Source organism: Momordica charantia (genome assembly GCF_013281855.1).
Source record: "Momordica charantia cultivar OHB3-1 chromosome 1 unlocalized genomic scaffold, Mcharantia_2.0 BLBB01000001.1, whole genome shotgun sequence".
Classification (NCBI taxonomy): Eukaryota; Viridiplantae; Streptophyta; class Magnoliopsida; order Cucurbitales; family Cucurbitaceae; genus Momordica; species Momordica charantia.
In genome coordinates this window covers 23,541,869-23,560,786 of record NW_028275157.1, presented here as the reverse complement: position 1 = coordinate 23,560,786, position 18,918 = coordinate 23,541,869, and the positions used below count along the sequence as shown (strand labels likewise).

At 33.2% G+C, this 18,918-nt stretch overlaps 2 protein-coding genes across 6 annotated transcripts; one reads left to right on the top strand and one right to left on the bottom strand.

Annotated features, from left to right (window-relative positions):
• Positions 1-844: 844 nt before the first annotated feature.
• Positions 845-5,626, bottom strand: LOC111015768 (CBL-interacting serine/threonine-protein kinase 23). 2 transcript variants are annotated; one of them, XM_022290914.2, is made up of 15 exons: positions 4,828-5,618; positions 3,931-3,993; positions 3,746-3,817; positions 3,546-3,653; positions 3,319-3,399; positions 3,149-3,202; positions 2,855-2,980; positions 2,545-2,634; positions 2,337-2,456; positions 2,139-2,264; positions 1,879-1,995; positions 1,665-1,721; positions 1,491-1,565; positions 1,259-1,334; positions 845-1,112 (listed from the first exon to the last, which is right to left on the bottom strand). In XM_022290914.2, the coding sequence occupies exons 1-15, from the start codon at positions 5,005-5,007 to the stop codon at positions 1,099-1,101; spliced, it is 1,359 nt and encodes a 452-aa protein (XP_022146606.1). In that variant the 5' UTR covers positions 5,008-5,618; the 3' UTR covers positions 845-1,098. The 2 variants fall into 2 exon arrangements, with proteins under 2 accessions (XP_022146606.1, XP_087981534.1); XM_088125408.1 differs by having other exon boundaries at positions 2,139-2,456; positions 4,828-5,626.
• A 4,952-nt stretch (positions 5,627-10,578) lies between these two features.
• On the top strand, positions 10,579-18,519 carry RH1 (RNA helicase 1). 4 transcript variants are annotated; one of them, XM_088125404.1, is made up of 10 exons: positions 10,579-10,773; positions 11,161-11,395; positions 11,958-12,212; positions 12,916-13,070; positions 13,243-13,420; positions 14,827-15,014; positions 16,303-16,507; positions 16,936-17,041; positions 17,301-17,404; positions 17,756-18,519. In XM_088125404.1, the coding sequence occupies exons 1-10, from the start codon at positions 10,658-10,660 to the stop codon at positions 17,756-17,758; spliced, it is 1,545 nt and encodes a 514-aa protein (XP_087981530.1). In that variant the 5' UTR covers positions 10,579-10,657; the 3' UTR covers positions 17,759-18,519. The 4 variants fall into 4 exon arrangements, with proteins under 4 accessions (XP_087981530.1, XP_022146668.1, XP_022146667.1 ...); XM_022290976.2 differs by having other exon boundaries at positions 17,682-18,519; XM_022290975.2 differs by lacking the exon at positions 17,756-18,519 and having other exon boundaries at positions 17,301-17,678.
• Positions 18,520-18,918: the final 399 nt, after the last annotated feature.

Genomic DNA, 18,918 nt, shown 5'->3' with positions numbered 1-18,918 from the left:
TGTAGGAATCTGGTAGGATTACAGTTTTTTATGTAATGGGATTACAAAGTTTGAGGTGCGTCACACCATTTAATGAAGTTTTCATTACGATTCACGGGGCTGAAATATTCTTCTTCTTTCCTAATAAAGTTTGTATTTGAAAATATACGTTTTTAGAGGTCGTAAGTTCAATCATCCATCACACACGTTGTACTTAAAAAAATGATAATATACATTGTCAAATATAATTTTCATACAAATATAAAAAAAGGCGTTTTATTATAATTTATGTTTCAAACAATTAAGATAATATAATTTTCATAAAAATATAAAAAAAAGGCGTTTTATTATAATTTATTTTTCAAACAATTAAGATAGATAGATAAAAACATTGGTGTTTGTAATTAGCACAAATATTACTTTTTACATGAAACGTTTTTTACAATACTTTTTACATGAAACTAAATGTATTCTACATGACTGTAATCGACATTAAATTTACTACGAAGTTTGCATAATATATACAGTCGATGAACTTTCAAATATTGAATATGCCGAATGTGTAGAACTCTTGTAAAAATAAAGCATATAATATATATATATAAATCTGAGATACAAATGCTTTTTAATTAACTAAAAGCATATCACTTGATACCTAAAACAACTTTAAAAAAATCTAAGAAATTGATATTACAAATGTTAATAAACTTGAACAAATATCCAATTATTTTGTATCTTGATAAATTGGTGAATACTGTCCCAAAGCATTCTACAAAAAAATTGGTAAAATACTATATTATCATTTGTAATAAATATATATATATATATATATATAATTTATTTAAAACCCCTTTACTTTTAGAAAAAATGTAATTTAAATACGGTAAATAGCTACTTTTTTGTTTCGAATCATGTTTTTAAATAAATAGGAGAAAAAAACTTTATCTATTTACGTGTACACACAATTTTGTATATATTTTAACTGTCTATTAATAATTTATAATCTAACATTTCAATATTCTTAGATAAATTTCGCTACATAATTGAACATAACATAAATACGACAGCCACAGAGACGACACCACCACTTCAGAGAGTATCAACTATCACCTAGAATTTTCAAAAACCTGTACCTGGAGAATAAGAAGTAAAATCCATGTCAGAACATTTTTTAATTAAAGGAAAATAACATATAAAGTCTAGTTTTGCCAATTTGTTTACTGGCTTTTCATTTTGTGTTCTTCCATTTATCTTAATGAAAGCGAAGCGACATGCTTACCAGTGGCCTCTTGCCCCATCTTGTCTCCGTGTCTCCATACGATATCTTTCAGTCCAGTTGAGAGGTTACTATAGAACTATGAGTATAACAAGATAATGCTGTTAGAACTTTGGAACTGACAGATTACAGAACTTAAAGAAATCAACTCAAAACATAGTAGGGTGCCTAGATTCGTCAACTATGAAATGATTCATTGACCGTTGTTGCAAGTGTATAACGTATTGATTCGTACCTTGTGAAATTCTAGAGTATCGCCTCCTGCTTTGCGGAGCTCTACGATGTACAATGAAGGAGCAACCTGAAAAATCTGGGGAAGAGAACTTTTTAAGACAACTATATCCTTCCCCATTGTTTTAGGAATGATAGACATTGAGAAGACAGAAGGGAGCAAAGTGAAGAGGAGCACCTCTGTTGCCACTGATAAATGACCTTTACGTCCAGTTTTTTCCCCTTGGAGCTTCATCTGTGATAGACACGATGGACGTTTTTTAAGTCAAAAAACAGTTTGGTAAGCTACAGATGATTCTATAAAGATTTGTATTTTTCAGCCTCAAAGCATTGGCACCTTCGTCTTATAGCTAAACTCTACCTATCATAAATTTTACCAAAAAAAGGCCCACCTTGAAGTTGTTAATCTTCACATCAAAACCCAAAGGAACTGCAGCCCTTTCAATCTTGGAAATGATCTCATCTGCAGGACAGTTGGACGTGAATCTTGTTTCACGTTTAATTACCCCCTAGTCACCATAAAATTCGGTCAGTGCTGGTATTAAGATTGTATAAATAAATGATATCAATATTAAGAACTTCATATGGATCATTGCAGAAAACAACATTGTTCAACATAAGATTTTTGTTATAAGCAAAGATCAAAACCTACCATTTGCTTCTCAAAAAGAGTAGCAAGATTGAGGCCCTGAGATTTTGAGATGAGCTCAAACGCATTCATGGTGACAGGTGAAGCAGGTCGTTCTTCTCTTCTCTCAACAACAAGGTTATGAGTATCCTGCAACATTAGAAAAGTCATGTCTAGTTCCCTTAAGATACATAACAAAATGCTGAAAAAGACTTGTGTTACCGCTGACTCATTAAAGATGGCATCAACATCGTCAAGACTGATTTCAGCATTTTCAAAAGCAGGTGCCTTGTATCCTTTCTTAAACCACTCATTCTCAAGGACCTCGGCAATTGTAATTCTCTATTTCATATAAAACCCATAATGAATTCAAGCTTTTCCACAGTCCAACAAGCAATGGGGGAATGAATAAAATAAATAAAAGTCATACCGTTAATGGATTCGGATCCAGGATTCTCTTGATTAGTTTCTTGGCACTAGAGGAGAACCATGGCGGACACGTGAAATCAGCCTTGAAAATCTGTAATCACAAATAAAATGCTATGGTTTGAGCTTATGATGTAATCTATAGAAAATAAACCACAATTAATTTTTTGCCTTATTTGGACATTCACATTTCACACTACGTTCTCAAATCTTAAAAGAATGGCACAATAGCACAGGTTGCACAGATACCTTTTTAATATAACTTACAAGAACAATGAACTAATAAGAAATTAAAAGTGTCCAAGCATAAATACCTTTTTATACAATTCCATGAGACTGGATTCTTCAAATGGCAAATACCCTGCCATGAGAACAAAAAGGATAACCCCACATGACCATATGTCAGCCCTTGCTCCATAGTAGCCTTTATTGTTGATGACCTATTATGTAAATATTCAACCACGACAGTAAATTTAAGTAAAATAATGTCAACCTGAATATAACTCAACCTCAACTAGAAGATGGGAGGTTCGAAATCCCCAACATTTGTTGAACTAAAAAAAAAGTGAGCAAACTAATTGATACTTCCAAGTGAAAAGTCAATATACCTCTGGAGCAACATAATTGGGCGTTCCACATGTTGTGTGAAGTAATCCATCTTCCTGATGAGAGAGATAAGGATTACTCATGAATCCATCAATTAAAAAACATGCAAATATTTGAAGCATGTAATTTTAAATCACTTGCGGGAATCGATAAATATTAACATAATGCTCACTCGAACTTGTTGAGGTACAGCACTCAATCCGAAATCTGAAACTTTTAGAACACCACTAGCATCCAATAATAAATTCTCTGGCTGAAGTTCATAGACACAAAAACCTCTTTAGTAACTATATCATTGTCTCCATTTTTATTACCAAGACTATTTAGAATGCAGTTTCATAAAAATAATATTTAATAACATTGACAAATAAATGGTATATTTGAGAACATTCTATGCACCTTTAGGTCTCGATGACAGACACCTCTACTATGACAATAATCCACGGCATTAATAAGCTGCTGAAAGTACTTTCTTGCTTCATCTTCTTTCAATCTTCCCTTGCTTGCCTGAATCACGGAAAATAATAAATATTTGCAGCTTCAACTACCAGTTGCAATTGGATGCATGAATGCAAGATAAAAAGCAGGAAATATCTCACAATTTTGTCAAAAAGTTCTCCACCAGTTACAAATTCCAAAACAATATATATCTTGGTCTTGCTAGCCATCACCTGCACAAGAATATAACTAATGTCATAGACTCATATTAGATGCAACAGGATATTTGAGAAAAGGAGATGAAAAAAACAATAAATTCATAGGTGAAAAGTGAACATTATCTAACCTCATACATGCGTATGACATTTGGATGCCTAATGAGTTTCATCGTTGATATTTCACGTTTAATCTGCATATATACAAAAGTATAGTTAACGGTTAAATTGTATCAAAATTTGTTGGTTCAAATTAAAAGAATGGTTATCCAACAAAACTTAGATTACTTTGGTAAGTTTTCAGCAGAAGTTCAAAGACCAGAGGTGGAGGACTGTGTTTCAGTGGCCTAATTGAGTGTTGGTTTCGGTTGGGAAAAGAACGGTCGACAATAATCCAGATCATGCACCAAATTACTAAATGGTTCTTAAATGCACACTCACCGACAAAAGAATAAAAGACTTCCCAGTTTCTTAATATGTACTAGTCAAACATGCATATTCATGCTTGAATTATTTGGGATTTGTGGCCGTCTCTTAAATGATTCTTAGATTGTTTCTAATGATTCTTAGGTAAGATCGGTGAGTCTTTTGAAAAAGGTGAAGAGTACTTTTCCAAAGTTTTCATAGTATTTACTTAGATGGTCAATAGTAATTTTAAGAACTTTTAAGAATGCTTAAAGTTACTTTAAACTGATTTTAGAGAGTTAGTATTACTGTCAAAAGTCAACTTAAACTCGCACTCAGATACACACAACGGAAAGGAAACAAGCCCCATAGACGAATTCAATTTGTACCAATCATCTAGTACAATCTCAAAGGGATTGGCACATCATCGCAGTGCATAATAAAGTCTCCTTAGCAGCTAAATTCAATTTAGACCGAATTAGATATTTCTTAGTTGTCTATTTTTTATAGAATGATGGGTTCGGATTCAGAGGGTCAAAATCCAACAAGAAGAGACCAAAAAGTCAAACCAAACAATATACAGTAAAATCACCCATTAATTAACAATAACCACTAAATTATACCTGGCCGATCATCTTGTGCTTGAGAATCTTATCTTTCTCGATGATTTTGATGGCCACGTTCTCTCCTGTCTCGCAATTCCGAGCGAACTTAACCTTGGCGAAGCTGCCCTCTCCAAGGGTTCGTCCCAGCTCGTACCTCCCCACCCGCGCTTTGCTATGACTAACGGACCTGGAAGACATCTCTGATAATTCTATCTGCTTCACCCTCACCCTCACCCTCTTTTCTCGCGTCAAAATCCGCCGATTAAGACCTCTTCTTCTTACACGGTTGCCACACCTGAGACTTGACCACCCTCATCTTCCCCTTCTGTTCGGCAAATGGAACGAAACGAACAAACAAACTTCCTTCTCAGAGTGAATGTCAATCTGAAGCTCTCTCTGTAGCCCCAATGGCAGAAATCGAAGTTAAAACTGGCGACAAGATGGAACTATGGCGACGATCAAAAGCCGATGGATGAAAGAAACGGCACATGGGGTTGGAAGATCAACGGAAGGAGAATCCCAGGGTGATCAATGATCACGTATTGGAACTTGGAATGGGAGAATTCTGCATGTGCAGGGCGAAGAAAACGATCGTGGTGGAGCCTGGAATCTCCGGGGAAGAATCTGGAACTTTTGGCACTCGAATGATTGGAGATGGGTCAGTGGGAAAATCAAATTTTATAGTGATGAAAATTGTTGAAATCAGATATTGATTGATGAGGCTCGGGCTGCGCGTCGAATTCAAAGCCAAAGCGTGTGCTTTCGCTGAAGACCAGGCGCATTATTCTCGGTATTTATCTACGGTGGCATTGGAGAATATACTGAGAATTTTCTTTTTATATTATACTGTCAAATTACATTCTACCGTGAATTCAAATAAACAATATTCGGATAGAATATATTTTTGATCGATGAATTTTAAATTAATTTTTATTTGATCTTTCATCTTTATATGATTGTTTTAAAATGTTCTGAATCGAAACGGAATGCTGATGAGATATTAGGTGATATTTGGCGATGTATTTATTTTAAGTTATATGTTGGTCTTCCAACAAAATATTTTTATCTTTTTTTTTCATTATAAATAACTTACATGGTGTTCAAATTTTTTATTAGGCGATCAGGATTATTTCAATTGAAAATTTATAGGTATGAATGCAACGATACATTATTCATGTCGTATTTCAAATATATAAGTAGGGTTATGTGGTTAAGGTTTCTTCTCCGTCTATACAAGTTCAAAACTAAAAAATAATAGTAACACGACAAATGAGGTAGGAGAATTCAAACTCATAATAATAAACATTGATAGTCTAAGAGACATGATTTCACAGTAATGTTGTATCTTCAATACATGCTCTTGGTTAACAAATATTAACAACAACAAAAAAAATAAATAAAATAAAATAAGTATGTTAAAATTTTGTTAAGATAGTATGATTTTTTTTTTCTATAAATGATAGACTAGAGTATATGTTAGTTGATATTTGGTGATGTATTTATTTTAAGTTCTATTTTGGTCTTCCAATAAAATATTTTTATCTTTTTTTTTTCATTTGTCACTATAAATAACTTACATGGTGTCCTTTCCTCAAATTTTTGTTAGGCGGTAAGGATTATTTCAATTGAAAATTTATAGGTATGAACGCAACGATACATTATTCATGACATATTTCAAATATATAAGTGGGGCGATGTGACTTTCTTCTCTGTTTATAGAAGTTCAAAATTAAAAAAATAATAGTAACACAACAAATGAGACCGGGGAATTGGATTTATCAATTAAACAAATGTTAAATATACATGGATGAATATTTTTTTTCCATTTATGAATATAACAAAGTTTTACGGAAACAATAGAAATCTAAACGATAATTGGACCTGAACATCAACATTCACGTTATTTTTTCTTCAAATTAAAATAATATGTACAAATGGATATTCGATCGGATCGAGGTAATAATGCATTTCGAGGTCTATTCTCACAGTATTTTTGCCGTAATAGTTTTAATAATAACCTATTCATTTGGTGTTATGAGCCAAATTGCCATCTACGATTTAAAATTCACCATTCATTTTATAAAAGAATAAGGCTAATAAGTAGGAACTACTATTTCAAAATTGACTGTTATTAATTTATTATATTTTATGCATTATTTTATCTTAGTTACCATGTTAATGGTAGTTAGTAAACACCTCAATATTCTTCCTCAAATATATATATATATATATATATATATATAACTTTGATTTGCCTCTAAAAGATTTCAATATAAAAATAAATTTATTTTCGAATATAAAAATAAACTATTAAATTGTGATGATGGAATCAAAATAATATATTTTGTTTTCCTTTCCGTATGAAATCCACTCACTGCCTCGACCTACGACAAGTGGCCACGTACAAATATTAAAGTACGATACTGCCCTTTTAACTAATAAAAATATTAGGATGTCTTATTTTTCATGTTAACTTATTCAATCATTGTACCTCACTTTGTGTTATTTAAGTGATTTATTTAAATAATAATCAAGGCATTATCCATACAGACTTTACTTATTTATATTTTATAAATTTAAACAAATTAAAATGGTTAAGACAAAATCTCGCAACCTTCCCACTCTCAATAGTTATTTTTTCCAATTGGATTATTTTATATTTCTTGAAATTCCGTTTACTTGGGGAAATGAGAAAAATAAAATCAATCAAAATATGGTACAAAATAATTTTTACAAAATTGGTTTATTTAAAATCATGGTGGAGTCTGTATTATAATTTAGATAATTGTTATTGGTATTATTTGGACTTACCGGCGTTTATAAAGAGAAAATTTATATCAAAGTTGGAAAAAACATATGAATCAATCATTTTGAAAATCACTATAGCATTAGCTGCGACCTGCAAGATTCTTTATTTGTTTTGTTTTAATATATAAATAAATATAGAATTAGAGATCCGTGGAAACAGGTATACTTATTTATTTTAGAAGTAATATTTAATTAATCAAAGTAATAGATTCTTTTTTTTTTTTTAAGGATAAATAAAGTAATAGAATTGTTTGTTATTCGTTGGTTTGTCGCCATTATTCATTTGTTGTCCTTTTCATGCGCGACGCTAAACTTTAACATTTTTTAAACTAATTAAAATTGTCCCTTTCTATATATATTTTTTTATTTGTTAGGTGAGCGTTGTGTGATGTATAATTAATAATGTATCTATTACTTGCTAGTTTAAGCACAAATTAATTGATTAATATATCAAATTTTAACCATAACGGTGTGAGTTCAAATTTTTTACCCTAAATTATCGTATTGAAAAATTATCACTTGAATTTCGTAAAATAATAATTGATATTTATTGAGAAATTAAACTATTTTCGTAAAGGTTTTGACGTTAAATTATTTTATTTCTTTATACTTCAATGGGTTGAAGTATTAATAAATTATATATTTATTTTGGTATATTTTTAACTTGCAAAAAAAAAAAAGACGAATGGTCTTGCATTATATTTATTTTAGTCTTTTGTCTCATATTATTGAGAGACAAAACAATTGCATAATAAATCTATCAACTTAAACATAATCGAAAAAATGAGTACATATCAGTTACCGTTAAACTAGGTTCACGTTGACAATTAGAAAGATATATTACAAGTTCAAATCATTCTCCCACCATCTACATACATATGTGTGAGAGTCAACATTTTGGTGAAACTATAATTTATTTTTTTTACAATGAAATTATAGAAATTTAAATGATAATTTAACCAAAACATAAAAATTTGTTACTTTGTTTTAGTTTAACAGTACGTGGAGATGAGTATTCGATTCTTTAACCTTTTGATCGGAGATTATAACACAATACATGCTCAAATTAGCAATATTACTGACTGGTATTTTGACCATAGTTTTAATAATAACATGTCCATAGGGTTGAATTGACCACGTTATCATCTACAATTTAAAATTCACCATTCCACCTGGCTTTGAAAAAATAAAATATATACCTTATACCACTTTAATTGGCCTTTTTTAAAAAAATTCAATATAAAAACAAATTATGAAACGATGATAATTGAATAAAAATAATATATTTTGTTTTCGCTTCCGTGTGAAATGCACGCACTGTCCCAACCTAGGACAAGTGGTCATGTACAAATGTTAAAGTACGGTACTGCCCTTTCAATTAATAATAAACAAAATAGAAAGTCTTATTTTTCATATTAATTTATTCAATTATTGTACGTGCCTAAGTGGCTCAGTTTATGTTATTTAAGTGATTTATTTACGCATTTAAAAAACAAAAATAATCAAGGCGTCACCCCACAAGCTTTATTTTGAGAAGACTTCGTACTTTTCGATACTCGATGGTTATTGGTTGTTTCTATAAGAGATTTTATATAATCCAAAATACAATAATTTTAAATTCTTTCCAATGGTTATTGGAAATTGATTTATTTTATACTTCTTTAAATTTTCGTTTACTTAGGGGAAATGAGAAAAATAAAATCAACCAAAATATTATACAAAATAATTTCTATAAAGTTGGGTTGTTTAAATTTATGATAGAGTTTGTATTAGAATTTAGATAATTGTTATTGGATTATTTACCAACGTTTCGAATGAGAACCAAATTTTTACATTAGATGAAATTTAGAAAAACATAATAATCGATAAAAAGTTTAATGTATTAAGCATTCAGTAACCTCGTGTTAGTTGAAATAGTTGAGCTACTACATAAGCTCATCTATTGTTTGGTTTTGGCATGCCATATGCCACTGACATGTAATTTTGTATTTATTTGAATCCAATCACGTGTTTTTGATTGAAATGAGTTTCCTATTAAACCCCTTTGTAAATTTAGTAGGTTCACTACCGAAGCAAATAAATTGATGGATCAATAAAAGGGATACTATATTCCCACTACGTCTACTACCCCGTGCACATAATCTGCTCGCATCACTTTAGAAGTCTTGAACAAAAGTTGCTTTATTTTCTTATTAGTAACTGGATATTTGAATCATTTAAGGGAGATGTAAGCCAAAAGCGATTTGCTTTATACATTTGTCGAGGTATTTCTATGAAACAAGCGTGGTTGGATGAAACATTTTTTTTTTTAAAAAAAAAAGTCAAACTAACTTTTTTAGTTGATATATTTTTATTATAAAATATTACAAACTGCTATTTAATTTATCAATTATTACATTTCACTTAATTATTATTAATTAATTAAAACCAATAAATTTGTTAAAATATAATTCATTGTTATTAAATATTATAATAGTTAAATTTAGTAAATTTTAATATTATTATAGTCGTTGTAATAAGAATTATATTAAATATGTAATTTTATTTTAATTAGTTACCACTTATTGATATGAAATAAATGATTAAACTACAAATTTAACTATCGAATAAAAAGGCACAAAACAAAAAAATTATTATTTTCTAATTAAAATAATATTTGTTACTGTACTTATATAATTGTGATAGGTATGATTCCTATTTATGATTTGAGATAGTTCATTCAGCTTTAGTTCCAAGTACGGTAGTGGAATGCAATTTTTTAGGCAAAAGTCATGAGTCGACGAACAATAGCAAACGATTAAACTACAAAACTGTAAATTTCATAAAATAGAAAATTTTATTTTAGTCACGGATATATATAAAAAAAAAAAAACTGTATTTTAGTAAAATTCGTAAAAGAGAAGGGGAAAATATATATATATATATATATATATATATATATATATATATTTCCCACTTCGTCTCCCATTATGGTTTGAAGTTTTGTCTAAAACCCTAGTGCTGTTGAGTTTTTTGATTTTGAAGCTGTTTCTGTAACACAATGGGGGAGAAGCAGAAGCGAAAGAGCATCCCAGTTCTACCATGGATGCGAAGCCCAGTCGACGTCTCCCTATTCGAGGAATGCCCCCTTGAGATCCTCCCTTTGCTCGACCCCAGGCAATTCCACTTTCTTCTAATTTCATCCCAATCTTCAATGCCTGATATGTTCGAGCTTTTATCTTATTTTATGGCTTCAAATTTGTTTCTGTGGCTTTCTATTTGACATTCATCGTGTATAAAACTCCATTGCAAACAAGTGAACATATTGCTGGTTATTTCATTGAAGTCTCGACAAGAAGTAAAACTTTGTTCACATTTAAAACAACATTGTGTTGTTAAATAATCGAGAATTGGATAATAAACTTTTGGTGATTAGCGGTGGGTTTCAAGTTGCACAATTTTTGATATCATTTGGTAAAGCTTACTGTGTTTTCTGACTGATATTTTCCTCAAGGGTTGTAATTTTAATGTTCTTTCTTGTTTTCATTTTTTGTTCTACGTTAGATTGAAGGTAGCTTTGCAGAAGACGGGCATCGCTTCAATATTCCCAGTGCAACTTGCAGTTTGGCTAGAGGTGATTGGGCCCGGTTCATTTGAGAGAGACCTCTGTATTAATTCACCAACTGGAAGTGGGAAAACTTTAGCTTATGCACTACCGATAGTGCAAATGCTGTCAAGTCGTGCGGTCAAATGCTTACGTGCTTTAGTTGTGTTGCCTACTCGTGATCTGGCCTTGCAGGTTCTTGATTTTTTATTACCTTTTTTAGACATAAATTCTTATTGACAAGTAATCTGTTGAGTTATATGCCTCTTGGCGTCTGCCAATGTTGTTCCCTTTATCACCGATTTGAAGTACACAATTTTAGTATCCTGTAGTTCATTCTGAAATCTATCCAAAGACCTTGATAACGAAATAATAAAAGATGAATAAGTAACAGGATTTTTGTGCTGGTTTTTGGATTCAATTTTGGCTGGAAATTTACTTGGGATATCCTGGGTGGTTCTGAGTTTTGGCATGATGACTCCCACCTGGTCAGCATTCCAATACGAACATTTATAATTTTAGAGAGAAAAAAAATCTTTATGATTTGCAAAATCTGTCTTTATTTTGATTCAACCCTCTCTATAATGAATGACAAAAAAAAAAAAAAAAGAATTTAAAGGAATCTTGTTTCTAAACAGTGTTTAGTTATACGATTCTAATCATGGGACAAATTAGATCTGATCTTGATCTTAAAATATCTGTGTGATCGTTCCTATTACAAAATGCTTGAAAGATGCTCATGTCATTCTTTAATCAGGTTAAAGAGGTTTTTACAGCGATTGCACCTGCCGTGGGCTTATCTGTAGGTTTGGCTGTTGGTCAATCCTCCATAGCAGATGAGATTTCTGGTCTTATCAAGAGACCTAAGTTTGAGGCAGGCATCTGTTATGATCCAGAAGATTTTTCGGTTCCGCTGCAGAGTTCTGTGGACATATTGGTGGCAACGCCTGGAAGATTGATGGACCATATTAACTTCACGAAAGGGTTTACACTTCAGCATCTACGCTATCTTGTAAGTACTCATTGCATTGTTGTGACTTAATATTTGTATTTACCTTTATATTGGATAAGGTTTAATGCTGATGAGATATACTGTGGTGAATGTTTTGTCTTGAAGTAAGCTTCAGGATGGACTTAGTCACTGTGCATGACCCAAATTTAATGTCTATTTGTATATAAATTTTATATTTCTCTGGAGGTATAGATTTTTGTAACTTTGCAGTGTTAATACATCTTGTGTTTTACGTTTAATTGGATAAAGTTTTTCTTATTTACGTGGTTGATTGAATAATAGCCAAGATCGACATTTCTCTGTTTAATAAGAAAATTTATTTAAAAATTCAATATGGCAGTGATGGGAAAGTCATCATATTTTCTATTCTCGGTGAATTTCTCATTTCATCCTGCACAATGAACACCAAATACAAAAAGCTGGTTATTTAGTAGTTGTTTCCTATGAATCATTGATTTTAGAATGATTTATAAGCTTTGTTTCTTACCAAAAAAAAAAAAAAGAGAGAACTTGTAAGCTGATAAATTAGGTTTATCTTTATATTCAATGTAATATGATAGCTTGTTATCTTGTTTATCTCTATTTTAAAAAAAGGTTTACTATCACGTGTATTAAGAAAAATGATTACTTTAACCTATACCAATGTTTGAACTATTGGTGTCAAACTGTCAATACATTCTGTTGATGGGATATACTATTATAGGTTATCGATGAGACGGATAGGTTATTGAGGGAATCATATCAGTCTTGGCTACCGACTGTGCTTCAGTTGACACGTGCTGACGATGATAATATCATCTTTCCTTCCTACACTTCACTTCCTTGTTCTGCTGGATCCTTAAAAACCATAAGGAGATTGTAAGTTATACTCCTTGTAATGACGGTTATACTATTGAAGTATTGTTACCACTGTTATTATTAATCCTTCCAATCATTTTTTTCTCTGACATGTTTTTTTGGTTGATATCAATCTATTTCCTGGGCTAGAAAACTATATTGCTGACTGCAGATACTGTTTGAATTGATGTAGTGGTGTCGAGAGGGGGTTTAAGGGTAAACCTTACCCAAGGCTTGCAAAGATGGTTCTATCTGCAACGCTTACACAGGATCCAAGCAAGCTTTCTCAACTTGATCTGCATCACCCTCTATTCTTAACAACTGGGAAAAGAAGATATAAACTTCCTGAGAAATTAGAATCATACATGATGGTAAATAGGCCTGTCTCCTTATTTATCTGGGATGAATTATTGCACTGTTCATTGTCAAAAAATCCTTTTCCATTTTATAATAATGATTAATTAGAATGCCTTCTAATTGATGTGGTTTTATGCGGGTGGTCACCAGTGTTTTCGAGGCGCAAGGCGCACCTCAAGGCGACCAGCCCTTTGATCGCCTTGAGGCGAGAGGCGATACAAAGGCGACGCCCGAGTGAAGCGAGGCGCACCTTAATAAATAAATAAAAATTATACATATAGTGCATAAATTTATATAGTAAACATGAGTTTAAAAAATAAATACCAAAATAGTGTCATAGTAAATGTCAACAAGATACATAAAACAACCAAATTCAATAAGTTTAGTTAGAGATGGGAACGGCGACGGTAATGGTCGGAAACGGGAGCGGGTGATGGCCGAAGATTGAGGGTGGTGAAGGTGAATGTCGAGAGGCAAAGAGAATGGTTAGGGTCTGTGGACTGAGGTATTTCGCGAGTGAGAAAGGTTCTTTAAAAAAACAAATTAAAAATTAAAATAAAATAAAATAAATAAGGCAGATCGCCTCGCTTCAACGAGGCGATCGCCTAGCCTCAGGCGAAAGGCGCACCGAGGCGAGCGCCCGATTGAAGGCGCTCGCCTGGGCACCTTGCAAGGCACACCTGGGCGAAATCGCCTCGCCTCTCGCCTGAGGCGAGCGCCCGGGTGCGCCTCAACAACACTGGTGGTCACTTTACTAGACCTATATTCTATCTATTGGAAATCATGTAGGAAACAATGAAATTTGAGGTGTGCAGGGGAAGAAATGCCGGTTTTAATATGTACGTTTTTTTGCTGCTGTGGCATATTTATGATCTATTATGGGTCTATTAGTATAGTTTACCTAACAATTAGCCAACTAGAAATATGATAGTTTGTTTTTTTCCTCCCCTCTATTGAGAATTGAAGTTTTCACCTCCTTAGAACCATGCATGCAAGTTGTTGGAATGCCAAATATGCGTTGGATAATGCCACACCTGCTGTAGGAACCAATATATTTTTTCATGTGTTTTTAATGCTACCATGGTCAGTTGTGCATAGATATGGATCTTGAGAATGTACTTGCGGTAAAACTCGTGTCACTTGAACTTAATATAATTGAATATTGTCTTTTTTCTATTAGTTATTCAGGATCTTCGTATTAAATTATGAAGTTTGCAAGTTCATGATACAGATTCATCCTACATATTTTTCTGAATTGGTTTCTTTTCTTTTTTTTTTTTGGGAGAGAATTTCAAGCCTTTTATTCATCCGTTTTTACATATCACCTGATGTCAATCCAGATCACTTAGTGTTTCATATGCACTACTTAAATGGTTTATACTTTTTTAGTAACCTTTTATTTTCAATTTGATTCTTCCAGATTTGTGAATCAAAACTCAAACCGTTATATCTGGTTTCCCTGCTACAAAGTTTAGGAGGAGAGAAGTGTATCGTTTTCACATCCTCAGTGGAGTCTACTCATCGGCTATGCACATTACTCAACTTTTTTGACGACTTGCAACTCAATATCAAAGAGTATTCAGGGCTTCAACGTCAATCGTTGAGAAGGTAACACAGGAAGATTGTTTTTAACTTGAGTGTGTTCTCCCTTCCCGTTTTAAGTGTTGTTAGAAATAATTGAAACATGTGGAATATGAAGCCTGCGACTTCTCTAATTATGGTCAGCTGTAGCTGTTATTTTGGCATAGGTTTCCTATTTATGGAATTGTATATTTTTAGGTCAAATACACCTCTAGTCCTTGAGATTTAGGTTAGGACTCTATTAGGTCCTTATGTTTCAAAACCTTAACGGTTTGAAAATGGTTCCAAGTGGTCTAGAGTTAAATTGCCATCATGACAATTTTATGTGTTGTATATGTGGCATATTTTTTTAATTTAAAATGATTTTTGACTTGGTCGGCATGGACAAATTAAATTAAAAATTAAAATCTTCTTCCCTCTCACCCTCCTCTCTATCTCTTTCCCCTCTCTTCCTACTTCGGTGAGGTTCGCCGTCCCTTTTTTGGAAAATCTTGCTGCCGTTCCCTTCTTTCCTGCTCGCAATGGCTCTCCTTCCTTCAACTTACTTTTTCTTTCTCCTCCTCTTTGGAAAACCAACAAAAGGGGCCTTCATTGATGAGGAGGGATATGGTGACAACTGAGAGGAGGGCGACGGCGGCGTGGTCTGCTGGATGGTAGAAGGAGAGAGTGAGAAGAGGGAAGGGGAGTTGGGGAGGACGAAAGGGGAATGGAGGAGAGAGAAGGCGAGGGGAGAGAAATTAGATTTTAATTTTCATAATTTTTTCCACGTCAGTAACAAAAAATAATTTAAAAAAAAAATGTGCCACATATACACATAAAATTGCCATGTCACATTTTTGTTCAAAACCTAAAGAATCATTTCCAAAATCTTAGAATACTATCCATCAACTATGTCTTAGGTTCACGTTGCGGGAGATCTTGGGATGTTTAGAGACCACATGGAATCCTAATCTAAATCTTAGAGACTAAAAATATATTTTATCATATTTTGTTTTTTTATCATATGGAATGTAGCTGCAGACCGTTCTGCTATCAGATGTGGACCAATTCTGCTTCATAGTATTCTGTTACTGCAAATTGTGTTGGGTATGAAAAACCCGTTTTTCATTGACTCTCCAGCTAGCTTTATGTTGATAATTGTTTTGTCCATGGAGATTCAGTATTGCTTGATAGGTCGTGTGTGTTTATACCATTTATCGTTGTAATCACTTGGCATATTCATATTTGAGCACAATGCATTTTCGTTCTCGTTTCATCTCTTACCAGCTTTAATTGCTTTGATTACCTAGTGATTAAATTGACGTGCATTCTGCAGCAAGACTTTGAACGCTTTTCGAGGAGGGGAGATTCAAGTACTCGTTAGTTCCGATGCCATGACTCGTGGAATGGATGTTGAGGGCGTGAGAAATGTTATTAATTATGATATGCCTGCATTTATAAAGACATATATTCATCGAGCTGGCCGGACTGCAAGGGCTGGGCAGTCTGGGCGTTGTTTCACATTGCTGAGTAAAGATGAGGTATTTTTCAGTAAAATTAATGTTGTCATTAACATGCTTAGCTTGCAATTAGTTTCTTTTCTATATGCCTATGTCCCAATCAGGGATGAATTTTGGCTTTATTTCTTCACTTTTGGCCTCCGGCCTGCCATCTGGGTTGATTTTCCGGTCAAATGAGCAAGATTTTGTCGTTTTAGTTGCATGAAATAATAACACTATTTTACCTTGGGCTTGATACAGTTCTGTAGTAGTGCAGAAGCCATAAGGAAATACTCTTACTCTTGTTTAAAAAAACATAAGGAAATACTCTCACTGGCTTGTAATTCAGCTAGAAGGTGAAATCCTGATTGGTTTGAGCTTTCTTGTTTCTGATTAAAAAAAGTTACAGTTGAATGATTGAGCTATATATCGTATCCCGACTTGCTTACTCTTAGATTCTTATGTTTCAGGTTAGGCGTTTCAAGAAACTACTACAAAAGGCTGATAAAGATTCTTGTCCCGTACATTCCCTACCTTCCAGTTCAATTGAGTTGCTCCACCCTACCTATGTCTCTGGTAATATTTTGTCTCTTTTGACCATTCAGTAGCTGAAAATTTTGGACTCCATAAATTTTGGACTCCATATTTTGTCTCTTTTGATCTGTGCATCAAATTGACATCATTGTTTCCACGTTGGCCGAAAGTAAAGAAGGCTGCAGTATACTGTGTTGGGAAGGATGTGTAGTTTTTACTGAAGCTGCATAAATAGAGAAATTTTCTTCTTTTATTTTGTTCATGTAAACTGTTTCTAATGTTTTGCTATTTCTTTTAACAGCCCTAGAGAAACTCAAGGAAAAGGTAGAATCAGAAACATCCATAAAGAGTACAGTCATGTCTTCTAGAGTGGGCAAACGGAAAGAAACGAACTCCAATGAAAAGGTTGGTATTTAGTATTAACAAGCAACCTCCTATGTGATTAAAGTCAATTTTGTAATATATAAAAAAAAATGTTGAACACGGTGAAAATTACTTGTTTAACCGTGTGTGTCTATATCATTTTGTGGGTAATTACTTCTCTTGCTCGTTCTTTAAGCAATGAGATTGAGCAGTCGCTTCCAATGCACCATGGCATAGAATAAAGACACTATATGACATCAAATTGTCATGACATTACTCATCTTTTTGATGAAAAAAACGATGCTTGTTTCATTGACAGATCTGAATTGAAACCATTGGACTGAAATACAGAATGTCTAGTGCATTGGAACATTACAAATGATTTCATTACAGTAATAGCAAGTCCACAGGAAAGTGTGCAAGTACAAATTTCCGGGTCTCAGTTCACTAGGACATGAAATTTCAACTACAGAAGATGGTGATAAAGCCTTCTAAGGCTTATTATTTCAACTCAAGACTACACATTCAATCATTGAATGTGGAGAAAGATCTATTTATATTTCTAACGAAGTACCTAGAACTGGCGCTAGCAGCTGTAGAAGCAGAGACAGTTGACGGGCTTCTTGGGGAAGTAGCACAGTCATTCTTCCCACTGTCTCTCTCCTCTTCACTGATGGTGTCCAACACTTTTGACGTTCGGCGTCTCATGACACTGATAATCTGTGGTGGCGCAACCTCGGTAACGAACCTCGCTAAACGGGAATTCACCATTCTTTTTGGAGTTTCAGGTCTCAGAGGCAGATGGTTGGTGCTCCAGGAGAGCTCAGATTGGTCTGGTTGAGAGTGAATGCAAGCTTTTGGGTGATATTTATGAGGATTTGTGAAAGTCTTGACCCAAGGGGAAGCTTGAAATCAATATTTTTGGCCCTTGGTGGTGCCGCTTAGTGCAACTACCATTGATATTTGTTGCAGTTTTCAAATGACTGATCTCTTTCCCAGACCTTTCTAGGAGATTAATTTGTGGTATTTTGAGGTGTAGTCCAAATTGTGCTGGGGCCAGTAGCTTTTGCATTTGCCCTCTTCAAAGTTTTAACTATGATTGGCAAATCCATATGCCACGTTTCTAAATATTGACAAAATTTTCTTTTCAGCTATTATATTTGGTGTGAAATTTGCTGACAAGTGTCGGAAGCTCCAAGGTACAGGATTGCTGTACTAATTGAATAACAAGATTTGTTGGTGTTGGGAAGATCCCAAGATCCGAATGGAACATAAAATATCTGGTCTGAATTATTGGTTCGTTTCAGGTCCCAATTTCTGTTTTTTCTAAAAAGAAAAAAAAACGTGCAGATACTTGAATTCAAGCAATCTAAACCGTTCTTGGATTGGATTTTAAATTGATTGATGATTTGATGCACATTGAGCAAATTAAAAATTGAAAATACTATTTGAAAGATTATTTATTTATTCACGTCATGGAATAAATGACTATTTGAAACAAGAAAGAACAAACAAGCAAACTTCCCAAATTTGACAATGACCAAAAAAAAATTCAA

Excerpts from the sequence above, each read along its gene's own strand:
- LOC111015768 (XM_088125408.1), bottom strand. The coding sequence starts at position 5,007 with ATGTCTTCCAGGTCCGTTAGTCATAGCAAAGCGCGGGTGGGGAGGTAC. Across the intron at positions 3,654-3,745 it reads GAGAACTTTTTGACAAAATT|GCAAGCAAGGGAAGATTGAA; the intron begins GTGAGATATTTC and ends TCCGTGATTCAG. Across the intron at positions 1,566-1,664 it reads ATTTATCAGTGGCAACAGAG|ATTTTTCAGGTTGCTCCTTC; the intron begins GTGCTCCTCTTC and ends TCTCTTCCCCAG.
- RH1 (XM_022290975.2), top strand. The coding sequence starts at position 10,658 with ATGGGGGAGAAGCAGAAGCGAAAGAGCATCCCAGTTCTACCATGGATG. Across the intron at positions 11,396-11,957 it reads CTCGTGATCTGGCCTTGCAG|GTTAAAGAGGTTTTTACAGC; the intron begins GTTCTTGATTTT and ends TTCTTTAATCAG. Across the intron at positions 15,015-16,302 it reads CAACGTCAATCGTTGAGAAG|CAAGACTTTGAACGCTTTTC; the intron begins GTAACACAGGAA and ends TGCATTCTGCAG.